Here is an 18945-nt window from a genome sequence, read left to right on the forward strand (position 1 = left end):
TGATCACTTCCTTGCAACGTTCTCTTATCAATATTCCCCATCACCCTTGGTCAATTTGCATGCATCTATGGAAAATCTCCCCCTTCAAGTTTCTTATCACTGTACATTCAAATTCCCAATTATCTAGCCGTCCACCTCAAATTCATCATGCTACAGATTTACTAAATTACAGCTATTTTTAAATGCCCTCTGCACCATTTAAACCAATTACTATTGATCATGATTTGTCACAGTATGACATCTGCACTTGCTAAAGTCCAATGACTACAGATTCCAAGGTCTCCAACAATTTGTTTCATCATCTATTTCCAGATATTCCATACACTTGTGCTCATTCAAATCTTTGATACCCCTTATATTATTTCAAATCTTGTTCATCCATTACTTCAGTCATTGCCTGATTTGATAAATCAATTTTGAAAAGCTTTATCTGTTTTCAAATCCTTTACAAAACCTGTTCATTTTAACGTCTACACCATCCTTTACAGCCATACAAATCTTAGATCACTGTACTCTTCCAATCTTGGCCTCATGGTCATCCAATTTTAATTGTTCCACCAATGACTGCATCACTTTCCACTTCTTAAGCCTGAAGATCTGATATTCTATCCTTGAACATCTCAAACCAGTTCCTTTAAGATGTTCCTTCTTTCTTTGATAAAGCTTTGGTGATCTACCTTGACCTTGCACAAGACCAGTGTTTGTATTGATGCAAATGTAAAATACATTTTAATGTTCTTTTGTTACATAAACTATTGTCTTTGTGCGAGACATCACCAAATACTTATATACGACTGGAATACTCACAGCGAACATATTTACAACTTGATTATTTAATCCCTTTCTAAAATAATTTCATTTTCAGAAAAAAATATACTGGTTGATCAAAGTGCAAGGTAATTGACCACGAATATTTTATGTTGCACAAAGGTTGAATTGAAAATCAGACAGACTAAGTAGTTTTATTGTTCTTTTGCAGGTGGGGGGAAATTGTCTATTCCCTGAAAGACAATTGAGCTAAAAACGACAACAGAAAAAGCTTACTCAACTGAGGTAGATAAATGATCTGGATTTGCTACACATTACTGGGGTAGAATGCCATGACTTTCCGGCTCAAAGCCAAACTTTTAAATCATCCATTCTGCTTTCAATCTGAGCAGTTAGCTGTTCTGCAAACATCAGACTTCATAAAATGTTGTTACTAAATTAACCTGTTTTTAAAAAATCAAATTCTCCCATTATCTATTTCAAGCATCAAATAAGGACACAATCTTTGAATCTCTTTGCTGAGGAAACCACCCAGGATGCAACAGTCATAATATATAGTTGTGCAGAGTGAATTGCAGATCTTGCAAAATACTCCAGATTTTCTTTATAAAACTAAAGTCTAAAACATTTGGAGTACATGAAACAAAGGACATGCTTTGGTTAAAATTATCCTTCAAGCAGACGGATTTTCACCAATGACTCATATGTCCCATGAAATTTGTCAGGATTTGGTAAAATATTTGAAAATTGGTTTGATCTGTCTGAAAGCAGAACAAATATACAAATCACTTCTAAGTTGTGTATTTGCTCTATGTGGGTCCTCTTAACTGATATCATAGTCATTCTTTCCTGTTGGAAATGAACATCTCCAATAGCTTGTTGGGTAGACAATATAGTCATTATTATACTACAAAATATATCCAGTAGCTGGGTGCATTCCTGTAGTTTCCTTCTCATTTAAATAACAGTTTCAAAGAATACAGATTGCATTTACATTAACTTGCAAATCTACAAAATGTTCCAAAGCACTAAACAGTCAACAAGTTATCAGTCATTAATAGAAGTACAAACACCAGATAGATCAATGTCCATTTCATCTAGCTAGGGTACCATAAAAATGCACCTTTCTTCAAATAAATTGTCAATGGGTCTTTTAACATCTGATAGCTCTGACAATGCAATATTTTTTCAATATGGCATTAAAATTATGTTCTGCCTTCTGCGCTCTGAATCTGAAGCAGGATTTGAACAAACCACCTTCAAATAAAAGAATGCTACTACTAAAGCTGACACTCAATGCACAGCATCATTATTGTTTAATTAGAGTCAGAGATTTATAGCATGGAAACAGACCCTTCGTTCAAACACGTCCGTGCCAACCAGATATCCCAACCCAATTTAGTCCCACTTGCCAGCAACTCCAAACCCTTCCTATTCATATACCCATTCAAATGCCTCTTAAATGTTGCAATTGTACCTGCCTCCATCACTTCCTCTGGCAGCTCATTCCAGACACATACTACCCTCTGTGAAAAAGTTACCCCTTAGGTCCTTTTTATATCTTTCCCCTCTCACCCTAAACCTATGGCCTCTAGTTCTTCTCAATTGTAGCCTAAGAACTTTTCAGACAGGTCATTGTAGAAATGAATTCATGGCTTTTAAATTGCTACCAGATGCCAAATGAAGCCACAAGAATATGGGTGTGTTGGCATGCAGGAATTGACAGCAGAGCTGCCTAGATTTTAAATCTGATCATATTAGGTGGGATCATATCAGATTCCAGGGCAGAGTTACTGCCATAAGATAAAGACTAGACACAAATACACTTTAATAAATTAACCATTAAGAACAAACTTCATAATTTCAATCAAGCATGATTTTTCTTAGCTTGATACTGATTAACGAACAAATTATTTGTAAATAATTGTATAATTCCAACAAAAACTGTTTCAAAGAATTGTGTGCCTGAGTTCAAATGCTTTCAGTGCAAGTTCAAACTGTATTATGGTTTTATTTTCCCTAAAAACAAAAATTGTCTTAAGTGCATTTTATGATAAATACATTTTCCCAAACTTTGTGCTTCCTAGGCAGAAGATCGATGGGTTTATGGTGCTCTCCATTTCCGTTGTTATTTATGATCTTTTTTAATCCATGTAGTGCTGCTTCTTCCAACACTGACTCAGAAACTAGGGAAATTAATCCAATTTGCTAATTCAAATCAATGCAAAAGCAGTAGACTTTCCATTTAAAAGGAGGAATAAGGGCAATGAATTATGTACTGCTTGTACATGTTTTTACTTCCGTTGAACATCATGTAAATCTCAAGGTGCTTGTAAACAAGTTTGCTAAGCCAACTGCATGGAGTTTTGTTTAGCAACATAACAATCAGGCTTTGAAAGATTTGCAGATGCCATCACCAGTGTCCAAAGTGCTGCTAATTGTAAAAATGTTCTGTTGCAGCAGTTATTGACATTCTACAAGTCAGTAAAAATATCAGAACAAGAAAAGTCAACCATTCGACCATATCAACAGAGCCAGTTATTTGCAGAGTGTCTCAAACATTTCCAGAGTTCTTTTCACCTCACGGATCTGTTTTGACAACACAAGAATAGGCTGCATAGATCTGTCCAGCTCTTCACATCGAGCCATTAATGTATACATGCCCTGAAATCATAATCAAAAAAAAGTGTTAGATCAATGTGATGAGAAACTATGCAAAAATCTTTAAAAACAGATTGCTTTCAGTTTGTAAACAACCTTCTTTAAACATCTTAATCTCATGCATTCCTTCACATCTCAAAATATGTTTTTTTTAAAAAACGGACAACTATTTATGTTGAAGCATGTTGCATTATCTTCTAGTTGTTTGTGGCAAAACACATGACTTCCTGCAAATAGTATACTTGCAATCTAACTGAGGAGAACCATGGAATGGTTACAAAAAGGTCCTTCAGCCCAACAAATCTGTGTTGATTGTATAAAGAGCAATTCATTTAGCACCACACTACCTTTCCACTTCACATCCCTCCCCAACCTTCTCCCCCCAGCAACAAACATTCAAGAATGGCAGAGCAGAAGCTAAGAGTCTAACTGACAAGAAATATTTCATTCACAGGAACATAGGATATAGGAAAAAAGAATAAATCATTTGGCCCTTTGCTCCTCCTCTCAATAAAATCACATCTGACCTGGCTGACATCTCAGCTTCATTTTCCTGCAGGCACCTAATAACCCTGGACTCCCTTGCCTAAAAGTCTATTTTAAATGAGACTTGAATAAAGTTAGACATTAAGCCTCCAATCTATTCTGGGGGAAGTAAATTCCACACCATTAACAATGCTTAGAGAGAAAAAAGTATTTTCCTCATTTATCTTAAAAGGGAGACATTTTAAAAAGTATTTCCTAGTTTTAGTCTGCTCCACAGGAGGAAATACTTCCACATATCCAATCCCCTCACTACCTCAATGTTTTATTAAGATTACCTTTCATTCTTTTAAATTCTAATGGACATATGAATAAAAGGTTGAATAGTTTATACCTAAGTCCCTCATCAAGGATAAAGTTGAATCTTCTTACTGCTGTTTCTAAAGCAATCATCTTTTTTCAATAAGGAGACCAAAACTGTGCACAATACTGTAGTTATGGTCTGAGCTATCAATGCCTTGTAGAGTTCCACGAGAACTGCCTTACTTTTATATTTCATTCCCTTCCAATAAATATACTCCATCTGCCATTTATTCATGTCACTTAAATTGCATGAATATACATATATAAAAAATAGTGTGTGTATAATACACACGCACTATTGCAGACTGGCCATCTCCCCTTGACACCAAAATGGTAAGAAAAAGTTTTCATTGCCAAACTTAGCTACAGTCTGTTCTGCTGTAACGCAGTACATGTGCTCCTGTGCGACTTCATGCTATAGAGAACTGCACAATAGAAAATAACGGGCCCTATGGGCAAAACAGGGTTGGAGCAGACCAATGATATCAGTAAAAATGAAAACAAAACAAAAATAGTAGTTAGCCTAACATAAATAACAGCAAAGTCTAAGTAAATTTTTAAATCAAATTGTAATTAAATAATACAATAAATTTAACACTTTAAGGGGTTTCTGGATTGGAGTTACAGTATAGAACTATATTAAGACAGGGGCTGTGTAAGTCCCAATCATTACTTTCAGGTACAGGGTTATGATGAAAGAAAATATTTAGTCCAGGAGTGGATGGCTGTGACTTATTGTCCTCAGACTGTTTCTTGGGGGCTGGCTTAAAAAAGGCCGCAAGTTTTTACTGCTTTGCCATCTTTTTTTTCCTTTCATGAAGAAGCCAGATAAGATTTTATGCCATGAACTGCTATCCTGCTATGATCTGCATTGTAGTCATTGCCTTCTAAAAGATGCAACTTCCCTCAGGATAAAAGGAAAAAACAGAAGTAGAAAGTTCAGTGATGCACCCTGGTTTTTGTCTTCATCTCGAACCTTAATTTTCCCCGCAGCCACAATAGTCCTATTGTGAAGACCTGTGGAGAGGTCTTCACAATAGGACTCAAGCAGCTCCTCGACATGCTCAGTCTTCACTTCTTCAAATCCAAATTGCTTTGCAAGAGCAACACAGTGTTCAATTTCTGGACATTCTTCTGGCAGCTCAACACCTTTGATGTCAAGAAAATCTGGGGAAGCTTCCGCCAAACTACATGCAAGCAGTCCATACTGACAGCAGCCCAGGCCTCCACAATGATGTCAATAGCACTCAATATTAACGCTCTTCCAAAACTTAAGAACACGGCCCTCATTATCCCCCCTCAGTAGCTGCAGTCAGTTTCCTGAGTGTGCACCTTGAATAATAAGCTTTAATAGCTGCTATGGCACCCTGTTCCATGGGTTGAATGAGAGAGAGATTGTGTGTGGCGGTGGAAATAGTACATTGATGCTTTCAGAAAGTTCACCAATGGTGGGATGATGGCTTGGTGCATTGTCCAGAATGAGGAGAATAATGAAATCCAAATTTTTTCTCCTGCAATAACTTCTAAAAACATCCTCAAAAACATCAACAGGTAATTTGCCCTGTCATCCAAACTCTTTTGGTTAACCTGAAGTAAACACATTTATAGAGTGGACTTAAGGCAACCTTCCAAGACATGTTGGTTGGCAGAGTGGAACACCAACACAGGCTTTAAGTCTCCACTAGCATTGGCACCCAACAAAAGTCATAAGATCCTTTGCAACTTTAAAACCTAGAGCGTGTTTCCTTCTTAGATATATAGGTTCTGGATGGCATTCGCTTCCAATATAAAACTGCCTCATCCAAATTGAAGATGTGATCGAAGGTGTAGCTTTCTTCCTCAACCAATCTTTTCACCACGGAAGGAAATGACAGCACATGTTCCTCATCTGGACTGGCAGCTTTGCCACATAACTTTACATTATGAAAGTGTAGTGGTTCTTAAATCCAGCAAACCAGCCACTACTAGCACCGAAAGCAGGTGAAATTGCTCCAAATGTGCCTTTTTTCCTTAGGCCCTCTTAAATTGATAAGGCTTTCTGTTTTATGGAAAGAAAAGTGACCCCAGATTGCTTTTCGATTGATCTTCTATCCACACACTTAGAATCTCAAATTCCTTTGTGTGTCATCTCTTAGAATTGCATAATAGCCAATGGGAGTTTGTGTTTTAAAAAAAAAAGTGCCCAATTCACCAATCACATTACAGCCAAATCGCATTGTCCTATAACTTGTGTTTTGTCAATGACCTGTACCTCATGTTCAGTCTCCTCTGCCAAATTACTGATAGAGACTGTAAATACCTGAGGAGCTACAGCACCTGTGGCACTACAGTAGTTACAGTCTGCCAACTGAAAGAGAAGGCTTACACAACATCAGAAGATATCAGGAGGAGGATGTGGTTAAGTTTCGGGTCTTTTATACTCAATAACTATGACTATAACTGTCTCAAAAACTGAAATGTACTGTATCTCCATAAAGGAGCAGATTGTCATTTATGATGGAAATACCAGTTTCTGTACAGAAAGATCACAACAGCAATGGTTCAAGGCTCAGAAAATGCAGGGCACCTTCTCCATCACACAACAATCTCAGTAGGTACAGAGTACTAATGAAGCTTAAAAAGAAAACTCAGAAAACCACAACTGAAAATCACATATGCCTTTCAAAACACTTCACTCTCAACAGTCTAACTCAAATCTGGAACTTGGATTTAGGGCAATTCCAGAGGTACTGTGCATTTTAATTTTTTTTTCAAATATTCACATACAATTAAATAATTAATAAAAATTAAAAATGATAAAATAATGGCAATATTTTGTTAAATATCTGTAACAGAAGGGGGTCACACTGCACAGTTAATTTCTATTACATTGTCATTTCCACCCATTCAAACAAACTTTGCAACAAGGTCATGCACAGTAAAAATGCACCTTTTGTCTGGTTAATTTCATCCATAAACACAGCTTCATTATAAATGTTTAGTGTTGTCTTTTTGTAGAACATTAAAAATTAAGTTCAAGAAAGAATTAATTAAAGCTCTTGTGCCTCAGTAAGCAGACTTCACAAACATTTAACAGTTTCGACCTCTACCCTTTAAAGGCACAACATTGTTCCTCTTTCAACTTCCTCAATTTTATTGATGCAAGTGTTTCTCAATAGTTAGTACTAATGTTTCCACATATTGGTCAAACTTAATTTCCTAACTTCTTCTGCTGCTGTTTAACTTAATTGAGAATAGAATAGTAGTGAACATAAGAAATCCCCAAAATCATCGATAGCAATGATTAACAATTAATGAGAGGTGGGGCATTGCCCATTAGGACCAGAAAGGATTATATATTTAATAGTTGCAGGGCAAGAGTAGAATACCTAATGAAGGTGGCATTTGTGGTACAGTGGTAGCATCCTCTGAGCTATGGGCTTGGGTTTAAGTCTTACCTGCTCCAGAGATGCATTATAACACATCTGAACAGGTTGGTTAAAAATATCTAAATACTTAATGAGCACTTTATAATAGTGCTTACTAAAGAAGGGGATACTGACCTATTGGTAGTGGTGGAGGTGGTACAGTTAATGGAAGTTTATACGACGTAGAGCAAATACTGGCTATATTTAGGGCAGATAATTTTCCTGCATTAGATGGCTTGCACTCAAGGTTGCTAAAGGAAGTTGGAGACGGTAGAGGAGTCTGCCATAAATCTTGCAAATTTCCCTACTTATGGGCAAGATGATAGACGATTGGAGACTGGTAAGGATGACACCCTAAGAAAGGATGCAATGACAAATAACTGCAACCCATCAGTTTCTCAGTAATAGCATGTAAGGTTTTAAAACAACAATTGGGAGGAAAAATATCAAAAGGGTACTTTGCAGAGATTGGCGTTCAAATAGTCAGATGTTTGCAATAGGCAAATACTAATTGACTGATCCAATTATGTTTTCTAATGATGTAACACAAGATTTATGATCGGAAAAGAATAGCTGTTTTCGCTGGTTATTAAGAAAATCTTGGACAAGTTACAACGTTAAAGCCTGGTAAGAAAATTGAGGTTCATAATAGGAGGGTCAGTTTCAACTTGGATGGAAATTTGAAAACTGATCACCATGTACTTTTCAGACTGAAAAATGCTAGAGTAGAGGTGGTCGCACAAGAGTCGGTGCTGGAGGCACTTTATTAATGTATATGAATGGGCACTGCTTAAAAATAATGCATTTTGTTGAAGCTTTATGTCTTGCATTCTTAACAATTTGCATGAGTACTAAGGTAAAGCAACACGTTCCCATTGTGTAAGAGGAACATGCTGATTAGTTGACAAACAGACTCTATTGGTGGAGATGTTGTCATGAAGAATGCACCAACTAGATAATGATTGATAGTTAACTGCCAAGTTGTGTTCAGAACTCAATTGCAGAACGATCTCTGCCAATATAGCACGACCTTTTGAGAATATAGCTAATAAAGCTAATGCGATCCTGGTCTTCAAAAATAGACATATTTGCCCAGGGTTTCCAGTCTCCACATATTCTAGAGTTTCAATGATTCTATGATATTCAGAAACTGCAATCATTACCCACAACCCCTCCCAAAACATTTACTGACCTACCTCCTACCAGAACCAACTCACTAAACCCTCATTTCTATTCTAATCCCTTAACCAGCTCTCCCCCCTTCACACCCTCCCATTTGTTGGGAAAGACAGGAGAATGTCACTAAGTCATGATGCTCATTTGGAGAGTCAGTGCAGACAATAGGCCAAATAGACTTCTACAGCACTGCAATACTTCCATGATCAGGAGAAAATAGCTCACATGGTGCCGATTTTTATGTTTAAGTTAATTTATGTAGTTCTTCACAACCAACTAAAATCAAACTGGTGGTGGGAGCGCAGTAAAACTCAAGCTACTCATTTAGTTTGGTTTGAAATGTTGGCAACATTGGCATAGCAGTATTTAATGCCCTCCTCTAGTTGTCCCAAGCCTATGAAGATGTAATCATGTTTTGTAGAACTAGAGTTAAATGCCTGCAAGATTAATGACAAGTGTTGGGTTTCTCTCCATGAAGCAAATTGCTGAATCAGGTGAGTGTTTAAAAAAAAAAACTAGATTCAGACACCCTTCGTGACCATTTTCTGCTACTTTCCCATAATTTATTATATTTATGGAATACAATTTATCAATTTGACATATTAGAATTTAAACTCATCGACAAGTGGTCAATTCAGTATCAATCACTGGGCCAGCATAATCACAAAAACAAGATTAGGAGTTTCCATGTGAATTCTTCAAAAAAATGCTTCACTGCTAACCAAGCATAACTATTACGATTTTAACAAACATACTAATGCCAACACACTATGGACATTCAAAAAGTGGCTATTCTCTAAGACAAAAGCAGGAAAAAACTCTATAGTCATAAAGATGTGAATTCCAAATGACGTGGCAGTGGTCACTGCAGTGGACTGTATGCTTCTAAGCAACTATTCTAAAAACAGAAAACACTCATTATACACCTATCCTCTGCCCCCACTTGATTTGTAGCAAGCCTGGTTAGATGGCAATGAAGAGCAACAGCCTGCCTTGATTTGTCTTTCAAAACCCAAATAGAATAGAAACCTTTCACTTAGGCGAGAGAAACTTATGTTTAAGTGACTCAATAATCAAAAATTGGGAGGCCTAATCAACAGCAAAGGAGCAAGGTCCTGCATTTTAAATGATTTAACCACTTCAAGATCTGTTACACTTCTGACTTTCTCATGTTACTTATTTGTTAAGGATGCCTACTCATGGACTGTCTTTAACAGCCTGCCATTATTTTGTCTGAAGTGATGCTAATAGGAAAAGATTTTCTGCCACTGTTCATACTGGGACTTAGTTTAGAGGGTACAGATGAAAATACCCCATACAACTCCAATTCAAGTACTAATTTAGCATTTAATAATCTCGCATAGATAATACATAAATACCCAATTATAGATACCTTGCGCCATATTATTGTTATAACAGCCACTTATTTAATACAATATTACTTAACTCTATGGCAATCAGCACAAGAATGAACCAATTTTGTTTTGTAAAATTAGACAAACTAAGAACCACAGAGGTGCATGAGAATAAGGATGCTAATGAAGATCATAGACTGAACTATAACTTTGTAAAGTTATATCCCGCGACTTGCAGTAAGTTAAATCAAATTGGCTTATAAAATAAAACTCAGTTAGAATAATCAGCACTGAACTGAATTAGTTTTCATTTTAATTATATGCCCTCACCTTTATACTCATATCCACTGACTCTCCAAGACTATCCACTGAATCTCGATAGGTTTGAATGTAGCCCACACTTAATGCTGTCATCTGCATTAAAAAAGAATAGCATAAGTCAATATTGAACAAATAACTAACATCTGGTCCACAGTCAACTGATGAGAGAAAAGCATGAAGGACAAATATCTGTCTGCAAATTTCATAGATGGGTAAAATTAACAATTGGGCGTACAAGGCACTTCAACTAACAGACTGGGAGAAAAAGGAATGCAATAAGTAAGGAGGGTGAAGAATTCTTAAAGCATATACTGGGGAACTCTTAATAAGTATGCTGTTCTGAAAAATGAACTTATTCAGTAAGACAACACTGGCTAATATAATCCATAAAATATTAGGTTTAAAATAGCTATACAAAGGGATAAATAAAGATCAAAAAAGTGAAAATACCCATTTGGCCCAACTAGTTCACATCGACCCTCCGAAGAGTAACCCACCCAGACCCTCTGACTAATGCACCTAACACTATGGGCAATATAGCATGGCCGATTCGCCTGACTTGCACATCTTTGGACTGTGGGAGGAAACCGGAGCACCTGGAGGAAACCCACGCAGACACTGGGAGAATGTGCAAACTCCCTACAGACAGTTGGCCAAGGCTAGAATTGAACCTGGAACCCTGGTGCTGTCAGATCAGAGAACCGAATGCTTGGCGAGAGTTATATTTAGCATAATGTCATAAAGAAGAAAAGTAATGTGGGGAGATGTAAAACTTTTTATCAGAGCACTACTACACAAAGAAGCTATTTGGCCTGTCACTCCTTTTGAAGTACAAACCTGTTCCTACTTTTCCCATTTGACTTGTCTTTTTTCCTTCCAAATATTTATTAAATTCTCATTTGAAGGTTATTATTCAGTACCTGATTGGGCAATGTACTCTAAATCCCAACCATTCATTTTGTAAAGAAGGATTATTGCCTTGGGTTTTTCTTTCATCACTATGCTTAAATTTGTGACCCTGGTTAATGGACTTTCACCCACTGTATTCGTTGTGTCAGTGGATGCCTTTCATTTCCTTCTGTGTCAGTGTGCTCAGTTTGGACTTGAACAGTCTTGCCTTGAAGGTCTGCCAGTGCTTATTTATTCTTTTCCTGACCAACCTTTGTTTCCAGTGAATCGATACTTGATCACTTCGCAAAACATTGAATTTGGCCTGTTTCCACACTGTAGAGAATCTAATCTAATCTAATCAATCCCCTTTCATTCTTCTAATGAGTACAGGTCCAGGCAGCTGAAGCTTTCCTCATTTCAGGAATCAACCTAGTGAACCACCTCCAGAGCCGGTATATCCTTCCTCAAGGAAGGAAATCAGAACTGCACACAATATTCCAGGTGTGGCCTCACCAACACCTTGTATAATTGCAGCAGAACCTCCCTGTTCTTAAATTCAATCCCTCCAGCAATGAAAGCCAATATTCTGTTAGTCTTCCTAATTACCAATTCCACCTGAAAATCAACTTTTAGTGATTCATATATGAGCACTCCTAATTCCCTTTGCACAACAGCATGCTGCAATCTTTCACTATTTAAATAATATTCTGACCTACTATTTTTACTTCCAAAGTGGATAACCTCACATTTACCAACATTGTACTCCATCTGCGAGACCCTTGGCCGCTCACTTAACCTATCTAAATCTCACTCAATTTAGTGTCATCAGCAAACTTGGATACCTTACATTCTATCTCCTCTTCCAAACCATCTTCTCCTTGGTATAAGTCACAGAAGATGTGGAATCCAAAAATCATCACATTATACAAAATCAAAAGGCAACAGAAAACTGAACAAATTCAAGTTCTTCTCACTCCTTAAGCTCATGAGGAAGGCTATGGGTCAAATTTATAAGACTCCATCTACATCTGCAAATGAAGTTTACCCCAAAGCACAGCACAGTACCTATGCTGACAGATCTACTATGGACATGTTCTTCTCCATACATCATCTATGAGGGAGAGGTGCACAGAACAGTCTGTTCCTAAGTCATAAGCCTGTTTATGGTGTTGAATGACTTTGAGAGAACTGGACTCTACAAGATTTTTGACTGTCCACAAAAGCTCTAAGTCTCAATCCCACATTTCACAACAATATATGCTTTATCATACTGTACAGTTTGATGGCTCCACTTCAGAGGTTTTGGGGTGAAACATAGCTGACACATGGCTGTGTTCTTGAAAATTCATGAACTTTCTCTCCCATACCTGTAACTTGCTTTTCTCATTTATGTAATGCGAAGTGGTTAGCAAGTTTCAGATCCAGTGACTCAACCTGCAGAACTAGATACATACATATGGAACACAGCTACCACCTTTGGCTAACCCATGAAATGCACACAAAATAACTTCAGTTCAAGTTGACGCTTTACAGCCCATGTTCTCAACACGTTGTGAGGCCTCAACCCCACCGCCCTGTGGACAAACATTTCAACTCTCCCTCGCACTTTGCCGAGGACATGCAGGTCCTGGGCCTCCTCCACCGCCACTCCCTCACCCCACCCGACGCCCGGAGGAAGAATGCCTCATCTTCTGCCTCGGAACACTTCAACCCAGGGCTGCATGTGGACTTCACCAGTTTCTCATTTCCGCTACTCTCACCATACACCAGTTCCAACCTGCCAGCTCAGCACCATCCTCATGACCTGTCCTACCTGCCAAACTCCTTTCCCACCTATCCGCTCCACCCTCCTCTCCAACCTATCACCTTCATCCCCACCTCCATCCACCTATTGCACTCTTAGCTACCTTCTCCCCAGCCCCACCCCCCCTGCTTTTGCCCGAAACTTCAATTTTCCTGCTCCTCAGATGCTGCTTGACCTGTTGTGCTTTTCTAGCACCACTCTAATCTTGACTCTGATCTCCAGCATCTACAGTCCTCATTTTCATCACTCAAAGATCAGCAAGGCGGCCTTCGTGAGGAACCACAGAAAATGGGGGAGATACTAAACGAGTATTTTGCATCAGTATTTACTGTGGAAAAGGACATGGAAGATATAGAATGTAGAGAAATAGATGGTGACATCTTGAAAAATGCCCATATTACAGAGGAGGAAGTGCTGGATGTCTTGAAGCGCATAAAATTGGATAAATCCTAAGGGGTACCTGATCAGGGGTACCCTAGAACTCTGTGGGAAGTGAGGGAAGTGATTGCTGGGCCTCTTACTGAAATATTTGTATCATCGATAGTCACAGGTGAGGTGCCGGAAGACTGGAGGTTGGTTAACGTGGTGCCATTGTTTAAGAAAGGTGGTAAAGACAAACCAGGGAACTATAGACCAGTGAGCCTGACGTCAGTGGTGGGCAAGTTGTTAGAGGGAATCCTGAGGGACAGGATTAACATGTATTTGGAAAGGCAAGGACTGATTAGGGATAGTCAACATGGCTTTGTGCATGGGAAATCATGTCTCACAAACTTGATTGAGTTTTTTTGAAGAAGTAACAAAGAGGATTGATGAGGGCAGGGTGGTAGATGTGATCGATATGGACTTCAGTAAGGCGTTTGATAAGGTTTCCCATGGTAGACTAGTTAGCAAGGTTAGATCTCACGGAATGCAGGGATAACTAGCCATTTTGATACAGAACTAGAGGGCATAGGTTTAGGATGAGAAGGGAAAAATAAAGAGAGACCTAAGGGGCAACTTTTTCACGCAGAGGGTGGTACGTGTATGGAATGAGCTGCCAGAGGAAGTGGTGGAGGCTAGTACAATTGCAATACTTAAAAAACATTTGGATGGGTATATGAATAGGAAGGGTTGGAGGGATGTGGGCCAGGTGCTGGCAGGTGGGACTAGATTAGGTTCAGATATCTGGTTGGAATGGACAGGTTGGACCGAAGGGTCGGTTTCTGTGCTGTACATCTCTATGACTTCAACTCACTGCTTGGAAGTTGACAGTCAAATGCAGAAAGCATATGCTGAAGTTAAAAGCATTGATTAGACTACAATTAGGAGTATCAGGTTGTTTTGGACATCTTGCTTTGGAAAAAAATGTCAATGATGTGCATAAGTTACAGAAGAGATTTACTAAGATTATACAACAACACATTTAATATAATAAAGCAGACAACACTATCAAATTAGAAATTAAGCTACATGAAATGAAATGAAGGCAGATGGCCAAAAGCATAACCAATGACATGTTTTAACAAGCACTGAAAAATGAACAAAAATGTACTGATAGTGATTTATGGAGTCCAATTTTAGATGTTAGACCTATGCAGCTGAAGCTCAAGGACACAATTAAAGGATCACAAATAACTCAGGATCAGGGGTGGGGAGGGATTAGAATTCAGAAAACCAGCCAAGTCTGGATTGCACTTCCAATTTAGCAGATAAGTAGTCTGATAATTTAACAACAGTGAAGATTTTGAGAGGCAGTGAGTCTCATCAGCATACTCATGAAAACTAACTCTGTGCTTTGAGATGATGTCACTGAGAAACAGCACGTAGGTTATAAATAAGAGGGAACTGAGGATAGATCCTTTGGGAGACCTCAGATGTCATGATGTGCAGCAGGGGATAGAATCTCTTGCAAGTGGTACAATGGCTAAGATTGGGTAAATGAGCATGAAATCAGACAAGTGCAGTCTCACCCAGTTGAATGACAGGGAAAAGTCATTGGAAAAGCCACAGATGAAGAGATGCTAAGTATAAAAGGTCAAAAATTGTCAAGAGAAATCAAGACCTTTTTCCACTAAGACTTAATCCAAACGTTCAAATTATAAATGCTTTTGATTCTCTTATAAATTTTGATAATGCTTTGAAAACAAAAGTATTTCCATTACTCATTGAAGTTCAGATTTAATATCTGCAGATGACGATCAGACAATGAAGTACTATTCACTTAAGACGGAGTTTTGTCAAGGCATGAAATGCTCTAGCAGCAAATTCCAAAGCAGCTTTTACAAATGCATCATGCCATGTCATAACAAAAAAAAGTAACAAGATGAAGAAATAGACTAAGTGAACAATTCTTTTGAAGAAGCAGCACATACACAAGCTGAATGGAATCCGTCTCTGCTGCAAAATAGTTCTAGAGTTGAAAATTCAACAATTTCAGCACAATTAACAACTATCATGGTTCGAACTTGATTAGATGCATACATACATTCTGGATTGTGGCATTTAGGCTTTTCAGCATCTGATCCACTTTCTGAGCGACCTCCTTTGCATCTTGCTCCAGCTCTAGCAGGACACCAGGATCTATCGGAGGATTGTCTGATTTTAACCTTTGCATACTTCTGGTTTTCACACTACTTCCAGCTGGGAAAGACACAAGGAAGAATGCTACATCTTCACTGCCATATGAATTTGTTTGAAATGCCTAGTCTGGTATAGAAACATTAAACAATTTTATCCATTAAGCGAAGTGTGAATGAAATCAATACATATTCATGACAGCAGATATTTACTAACTTAAAAGAAAGTGAAATGTGTCAACTTCCACAAACCCCAAACACTAGGTACCTCTATTAGGCTGAATGGTGAAATGGAAATCAGAACTCTTGACTGGTCAAGAGTTCAATCTGGAGGTGTCAAAGCTCGCAAAGCATGGAATTTGCAAGAAAGAATACATCCCTTTCAATTTTGAATGCAACACACACCTTTCCTTGTTTTGGTAAAGGTGTATCTAGCTTCTGGATTTTTCCAATGTAAACCTGTCACATCAAGATTATAATTACATAAAACAAAAATGAGCCTGAGCATATACATATCTGTACAGAGGTTTCTGCATTAATTTCATTCATTAGCTCAGAATATCAGAGAAAATTATATTAGCTTCACATCCCCTGGCCACATCCAACAAACTGTCTTGTCCTAACTCAAAGGTCAAGTTGCTTCCTGTGCCTTTAACCATTCCTTGACCTTCACTAATTTCTACATTTGACACCTCTTACTGAATTCACAGAATCGGAGAAACGTAACGGTGTAAAAGACCAATCAGTCCATTGTGTGTACACGAGCTCTTGAATGAAGATTATTGTCAAAAAGTCTGGCGCTAGGAACAATTATTTTTATACAATGGGGTGGCATGATGGCTCAGTGGTTAGCACTGCTGCCTCACAGCACCAGGGACCCAGGTTCGATTCCAGCCTCAGGCAACTGTCTGTGTGGAGTTTGCACATTCTCCGTGTTGTTTCTTCCGGGTGCTCCAGTTTCTTCCCACAGTCCAAAGACATGCAGCCCAGGTGAATTGGCCACGCTAAATTGCCCATTGTGTTAGGTGCATTAGTCAGAGGGAAATGGGTCTGGATGGGTTACTCTTCGGAGGGTCGGTGTGGACTTGTTGGGCCGAAGGGCCTGTTTCCACACTGTATGCAACCTAATCTAATCACCAACTGCCAATATTCTCCTTTGATCCCACACCCACGGACAACATGTCTATCCAAATAATCATCCACTAACTTCTTGAATGACTCAACTGAACCTGCCTCCACTACACAGGGCAGAAGTGAGGACTGCAGATGCTGGAGATTAGAGTCAAAATTAGAATGGTGCTGGAAAAGCACAGCAGGTCAGGCAGCATCTAAGGAGCAGGAAAATCGACGTTTCGGGCAAAACCCTTCATCAGGAATCACTACACGTACAGTGCATTTGATACAACTTGCAAGTGTTTACTGCCAGACCTGCACGTGTCCTTACTCACACTCCAGGTCCAGGCTCTGCTTTGAGCTCATTTTGATCTTATCCTGCAGGTTGTTGGCCACGTAGTGGGTGAGGTCCCCGTCGTGGCTGACGGTGCCCTCCAGCTCCAGGGCACTGGAGATGGTCGCCCTCCGTCCTTCCAGCTTGCCATCGCGGCCTCGGACGCCGGCCAGGACCTCGCTGATGCCGTCCAGGCTTTTGCTGTCCTGCAAGCGGCCGTACACCCTCTCCCGGGCCGCAGGGTAGACCACCCCTTGCTGCTGCTGCTGCTGCTGCGGGGGCTGCTCTTGCTGGCGCCCGGAGGGGGAATCGGTTCCCTTTTCGGAAGGCGGGACCGGGCCGGCTTGGACCTCCGCCATCGCCAGGCGGCCGACGGGGGCAGACGCAAGATGCGCCGACTTCCCCAATCCCGTTCTCACTGACCGCCGCCCCTAGCAACCGAGGAGCGCAGGCGCAGTGAGCGGCCGGGCCGCCATCTTGACGCCGGTCACGTGCTCCAACCGTTTTTCTTCACGGGGGGGGGGGGGGTGAAGAGAAGAGAAAGAAACCGCCATCTTGAGTGCGGGCAAAAAGAAAAGGAGCCAGTGTTTTATTCTTTTACCCCGCCCGCGCTTCATCTCCAATTCACGCAAAGGGCGGCCGAACCTCCTCTTTAACCCATCGGTAAACGACGCAGAGAAAGAGATGAAAGAAGACAAGAGAAAAAGGAACCTGCAGCCCGGTAGACGGACCGAGGCCGGGGTGGGGGCTGAAGAGATTCGCCGAGGGAGGGAATTTAAGGGAGAGGGGGGAGAAACAGGGATGGCGTGCAACAGAGCTCCCACTTACCCTCTGCCATGGCAAAAGAGCGACCAACTTGGATGCGTGAGCACAAACTCCGAAGTTGCGGGGCAGCGAATCACATCGCTGGCTTCGGTGTGTGTGGTTCCACACGCCGCCGCCGCCGTTGTTGTTGAGAGGGTGGGGAGGGAGGGAGTAAATGGGGTTTCTGCTGTCTTCCTGTACAGTCTTAACCACACGCTGTAGCTGCTCTCGGTTTCTGTTCTCGCCTGCAGGTCAGAAGCTTTGAGTGCCTCTCTGTGTGGTGTTGCCCACCCGATAAACCGCCTCTTCTCGGCAGCAAGAAACTTTTTTCTACCCCCCCCACCCCAAAGTTGATACCAACAGGATAATGTAGTGATTCCAATCCCACGAGCCACTCTTCTTTACCGGCTTTTTTAAAAACGTGGCTTGCTTTAAACCCGTACAGAAAGCATCCAATGCTTCGGGGCCTTCAACTTTATTTCTCTCTTTCCACCCCCCCGTTGTTAAAAAGACACACGTCGATTATTCATTCATGCTGGATCAACCTTTTCCAAGTCTGCACTTGCTCACTTAGATGACTTCGAGCACCTGAGGATTTCTTCTCTTCCCCCACCCCACCGTTTCTAAAGCCGTACGTTTATTGTAGTTACCAGGACTGTCCTTGCATCATATTGTACATAGTAGTGTCACCTTCGCCACTCCCTTTTTCTGGCATGTCCCATGTAGCTGACAGCTTTGGAAGATAATGGTAAATGTTTCTGCCTTCTCTGTTCCCATATCCTTTAGCAACCCGATTGTAAGCCACACAAACACAATCATCCTTTCAGTGCATTGTTCCCATCAATTTTTTTTAAAAAATCCATTATTTAACCAACACAGGGTCCCCCAATTTACAAACATCTGGCTTGTA

General features: G+C 40.0%; 1 protein-coding gene across 1 annotated transcript; it reads right to left on the minus strand.

Annotated features, from left to right (window-relative positions):
• Positions 1-2753: 2753 nt before the first annotated feature.
• borcs6 (BLOC-1 related complex subunit 6) lies at positions 2754-17688 on the minus strand. The gene is made up of 4 exons (XM_043708395.1): positions 17233-17688; positions 15694-15848; positions 10544-10627; positions 2754-3432 (listed from the first exon to the last, which is right to left on the minus strand). The coding sequence occupies exons 1-4, from the start codon at positions 17588-17590 to the stop codon at positions 3307-3309; spliced, it is 723 nt and encodes a 240-aa protein (XP_043564330.1). The 5' UTR covers positions 17591-17688; the 3' UTR covers positions 2754-3306.
• Between the last annotated feature and the right edge of the window lie 1257 nt (positions 17689-18945).

Source organism: Chiloscyllium plagiosum, chromosome 18, assembly GCF_004010195.1.
Source record: "Chiloscyllium plagiosum isolate BGI_BamShark_2017 chromosome 18, ASM401019v2, whole genome shotgun sequence".
In the NCBI taxonomy this organism is placed as follows: domain Eukaryota; kingdom Metazoa; phylum Chordata; class Chondrichthyes; order Orectolobiformes; family Hemiscylliidae; genus Chiloscyllium; species Chiloscyllium plagiosum.

What these genes read in the sequence shown, in the direction of transcription:
- borcs6 (XM_043708395.1), bottom strand. Translation starts at nt 17,590, where the DNA reads ATGGCGGAGGTCCAAGCCGGCCCGGTCCCGCCTTCCGAAAAGGGAACC. An exon ending in GCAGAGCCTGGACCTGGAGT is followed by an intron (nt 15,849 to 17,232) that starts GTGAGTAAGGAC and finishes TGTCTTTCCCAG; the next exon opens with CTGGAAGTAGTGTGAAAACC. An exon ending in CAGTGGATATGAGTATAAAG is followed by an intron (nt 3,433 to 10,543) that starts GTGAGGGCATAT and finishes TTATGATTTCAG; the next exon opens with GGCATGTATACATTAATGGC.